The sequence below is a fragment of the Myotis lucifugus genome, unplaced genomic scaffold (genome assembly GCF_000147115.1).
Source record: "Myotis lucifugus unplaced genomic scaffold, Myoluc2.0 scaffold_52, whole genome shotgun sequence".
NCBI lineage: Eukaryota > Metazoa > Chordata > Mammalia > Chiroptera > Vespertilionidae > Myotis > Myotis lucifugus.
Genome location: NW_005871100.1, coordinates 3,729,350 through 3,733,898, shown reverse-complemented (window position 1 = coordinate 3,733,898; position 4,549 = coordinate 3,729,350). Strand labels below are relative to the sequence as shown.

At 57.3% G+C, this 4,549-nt stretch overlaps 1 protein-coding gene and 1 long non-coding RNA gene across 2 annotated transcripts in view; one reads left to right on the top strand and one right to left on the bottom strand.

The window, feature by feature from the left end:
- The window catches only part of HOXA11 (homeobox A11), a 4,159-nt gene extending 3,644 nt beyond the window's left edge, over positions 1 to 515 (bottom strand). Inside the window, 1 exon segment of the mRNA XM_006088761.3 lies at positions 11 to 515. Within this exon segment, the coding sequence (XP_006088823.1) occupies positions 11 to 419 (409 nt within the window). The 5' untranslated portion in view covers positions 420 to 515.
- On the top strand, positions 234 to 4,549 carry LOC111826048. Its single transcript, XR_002829282.1, has 3 exons — positions 234 to 356; positions 3,805 to 4,122; positions 4,212 to 4,549. It is a non-coding gene; the product is annotated as an uncharacterized LOC111826048 (long non-coding RNA).

Here is a 4,549-nt window from a genome sequence, read left to right as displayed (position 1 = left end):
GCGGCAGGACGCCCGTTCCTGCCCACGGTGCTATAGAAATTGGACGAGACGGCGGGGGTGGGGTGGTGGTAGACGTTGGCCGAGCTCTTGGCCAGCACGTCGCCCAGGCACGCCCGGGCCGCGCTGGGCGCCTGCAGGCAGTCTCTGTGCGCGAGCTCCTCGGCGGCGTAGCAGTGCGCCAGGTTGCCGCGGGGGTGCCACTTAGTGGCGGGCTCAATGGCGTACTCGCGGAAGGTCACCTCGCGCACGGGTTGGACCTGGGGCAGGTTGGAGGAGTAGGAGTATGTCATTGGGCGCGAAGACGGGGTCTGGGGCAGGAAAGAAGGGAGGCTGGAGAAATCTGGACCGGAGACGTAGTAAGTACAACTTGGCAAATACATGTTAGAGGAGCAGGGACCACGCTCATCAAAATCCATCATTGGGCTACCTTGGGCTCTCCGCGGTAGCCGAGCTTAACATGATTCTCCGCTGCAGCTGCCTCTTTGAAGCGGATCCGTGAAGTAGAAATTTGGAGACGTAAGCTGACGTGGAAATCTATCCCCATCCTTAGCAGGGAGGTGCTGGTCATGTGACCCGATGTTGAAATTGACAAGCTGCGAGCTAGTCCCGGGCCTTTTTTTTTTCCTCTCTCTCTCTCTTTCCTTTTTTCCCCCCTCTGCCCTCCCTCCCCGGTTTCCTTTCTTTGTAGCTACCTCAGGGGAAGCAACAGATCGTCACTCGGTGTTCTCACCGAAAGCACGTAATCGCCGGTGTAACTCATGTTGGCTGGGGGGCCTCCCGGCGCGCGCGGCGAGGCTGGGGTGCGCCCCAGTGCGCTCAGCGGCACGGCCCCGGCCCTCCAGCGCGCCGAGGGCGGTGAGAGCGCCGCTCCTGCCACCCGCCACTCCCCGGGTGAGGGGTGCCCCGCGCTGGGGGCGGCCGGGTGGGAGCTCGGCGCTGCGCGTCCCGTGCATGGTCGTGGAATCAGTCCGCGGGAAGGATCGCGTTCGCGCCGTCTTCTTCGCGGCCCCCCTCCCACAGGTTTGCTCTGGGAGCCGCGGCTGCCTCCGACCCCGGCTGGACCCCCTTCGGGGCCAGGGCCCGCAGCCCGGGATGTGCCTGCCTCGTGGCTCGCCCGATTTGCACGGTGCCTTGATTACACGCTCGCATTCATGGTCACTTCCGAACCGCGTTAGTGCCTTCCGTCCCTAAACCGCCAACGACCCAGGGCGGCTTCCCTCGCGGTTTGTCAGGGATCCGCAGGTCCCGGAGAGCCTTCGTCTTACCCGAGATACACCTCCCCTGCACCCTCCCTGATGACCTCCTCACCCCACCCCCTGTCCTTAGAGAAGACCCCTCCTCCTCGCTGCGGGCCGGGGTTCGGAGTCGCTCGGCAGAGCCCGAGGCGCGAGAGCTGCGCAGCCGCGCGCCGGTCTGCCCGCCCGCCTGGCCTTGTAAAGCTGAGGACTGGGGAGCCGGGCGGCAGAGGCGAGCCCGAGCTGCGTCAGAGGCGGTGACAGCCGAGGGGTCTCCTCCTAGGCAGGCTGCACCCTGGGGGGCCCGCCAGGCTGCGAGTGAACTCCAGAGCTCTGGGGGCGGTGGGGCCAGTGAAGAGGGAGCGAGGGCCAGGGAGCGGCTGAGAAAGGACTACCATGCCGCCTCTCCTTCCGTGCAAAGCGTGAAAGCCAGGGCTGTGCGGGGCAGAGACTCGGAAGGTTCTGCGCTTTCCTGCTACGCATCCCACAGAAGAAACACAATGCAAAGAAAAGATGCGCTCCCCAAACTCCCAGCACCTTGGGTGACAGGCCGCCTTGAAAAGGGTAGGCTTAAGGTAAAGATAGGAGACCGAGGCCACAGGGGCTAGTGGGAGTCTAGTTTTCTTGGGAAGAGGAACGAAAAAAAATTGATGGTGGAAAATGGCCACTATTCTGCAGGGTTGAATGAATAATGCTCGGGAGGATGGAAAGAAGTAGTAGATTAGCCAGGCATGGCCAGGAGCTGGGAGGGGCCCAGCCCCAGGCCTCCCCACACCTATCTTCTCCGAAGAAGCTGATGTCGCTGAAGCAAAGTCGAAAATTAAAAAGAATAACCTTTTCCCTTTCCCCATCCAGGAAGTAGCTGAAGGTATTTATATATCTTGGGGAGATTTAGAGTATAAACTCTAAGATCTTTGGTATTTAAGTGTCAACATCGATTTATTTATTTATTGCTGAGCTGACTGTAACTGACTCAATAACAAATCTAATCATGTATTGCCCTGGAAAAGGAATATTCTCATTATGTATTTTCTGCAAATGATGGCTCAACATTGCATTTGAATGTCCACTGTAAATATCAATAATATCGAGTAATTACTCTGTAGTGGAGTAAACTAATTTATTAGCATGAATGTTTATGCGGCTCCTACTCCCCTCTTTACAAGGGTAGCTTATCACAAATCATACTTCGCAGACACATCGGTTTAATGAACTCTTTATTCCGGGGTTTGCTGCAGGAACTTTCACGCTCCTTGAATCTCTGAGAACTGAACTCAAAATTATTTGTTCGTTTTGAGCTTGACATATCTGTCCACTGTGGCTTGTGCCGAGGGCAGTGACAGTGTGAGGGAGAAGGTCCGGTGGGAAGGAAGGTTATTGGGGAGAGGCAGCTTGAGACCTCTTAAAGCTGCGAGTCACAATTATGGGATTGCTCTACAGCAGAAGAAAAAAAGAAGGAAAGAAAAAAAAAACCACCAAAAACTTAGATTTCCAGCAGCGACCCACAAGGCAAAATATTTATTTCTCTACAGTATCTCTTTCTTGGAGACGTCATATGAAAGGGAGAAGGAGAGGTTTTCCAATAGCAGTATTTGAGCCATTCTCTGGCTTGATGTTGGCTCTCCCAAACTCTCTCCCAACAGCCCACCCAGTCCCCGCCACCCCCACCCTGGAACAAAAGGAATGCATGAGGGGTTTCAGTGACTGTGCCATAACAAAGGCGCCACCATTGCGGGGCTTGCCCCGCCCCTGGGTGAAGGCAAACAAATTCTTGCACTTGTATTAGGGCTTTTAAGACTATAATTGAACCTGGGGGCGTCTAGGGGAACCGAAAACAGTTCTAGACAGACCTGGGGTTTTATAGCAGTTTTGGCAGTCAACTTCAGCTTGTGCCTGAGCAGACCGGCTGCGGTGGCCCGCCAGCGGGGACGCCAGGCTGCCTCCCCCAGCTGCCTGCAGCCCCTCTTCTAATTAGCTCGGTTTCCCTTGGTGCCAGGGAGAAGGGGTCCCCACAGGAAGGTGGGTATGGGGCTGTGCTCTGTTCCGCATAACCAATGCCTCCGGTGTCCTTGAGAGCCAAGCCGAGAGGGTGCCGCAGGTCTGGATCCCATGGGTGTCTGCAGGAGACAAAGGCGAATTGCCCAGGAAAGGCTGGAGCAGAGGAAGTGCTCCGGGAGTGGCTGGCGGGGCAATTGCAAGGGCTGGACAGAAGCGGGGTGCCGGGTGGGGCTTGTCGCCTGGAAGGGGGCATGTAGGGGCGCTGCCTGGAAGATGATGAGGGCAAAGGCTTTTGATGCCAGGAGAAGGGAAAATGCCTGGAGTGGTGAATGCTTTAGCTCCCCAGCAGGGACAGGATGGGGTTCTCAGACCCCCAATGCTGCGCACTGTTCCCAGCTCCTGCCCCTCTTGCCCAGGAACGTAATGACTGTGTGAATGTTTGGTGGTGGGTGGGTGGGGGGAGAGGGTGGGCGCAGCTCTGAGGATCAGGCCAAATCTTGGGGAAGCGCGGGAGGCAGAGCTGCGGGGTTTGGACTTTGCTCTAAGCCTAATTGACTCTTCCGCTTTGTAGGAGGCCCCACAGCAGAGCTGAGCCCACCCGACTCCGGGGAAGACCTAGTGGGGGCTAAAACCGCCCTGGAAGTCCAAGTCCGAGTTGCATTTCTTGAAGAGGCTGAGCCAGGCAACGCTGTAACATTGGCCCTGGAGACTGGTTTCCCATGAGCTGTTCTTTTTCAAGAGCTCCACAGCGCGGAGCCATCTCCAGAAAACAATCCTCGGCGTGTATTTCCTTTTATCGTCAACCCGGAGCCCCACGGCAGCTAATGCAAGAGGCCAAAAATGTTTTGGAGGAAGAAAAACAAAGGCAGGAAGTGGCGGCGGACTGACGGTGCGTGTGTGTCTGCGGAGAAGGGAGGGAGCCGTTTCAATCTCTTGTTTTTCCAAACTTCTCTTCTTGTTGTTTTTCCAAACTTCAAGGTCTAGGCAGCCCTCGCAGGGCCGGCCCGTCGCTCCCCGCGCAACATTTTGGAGATGGCCACCCGGAGAGGAGAAGGCTGGCGCCCGCGCCAACCTCGTCAGGCGGAAATGGCTAACGAGGAGATTTGCGCAGCAGAGCAGACCAAGCCTTTCCAAGGCTCCTTTGATTTGGCCCTAATGTCGGAGGGGGTAGTTGGGGGTTCTGCAGCGCCTCCGGATCCTCCTGGGGCGGGCTGAGTGCTCCCTGGCGGTGATGGGGTTATTCTTGCGCCCGCGCTCCACGCGCCTTCCTAGGCGGGATGTCGGAATAAAGTGTGTCCAGGTGCCTCTGCCCAGCA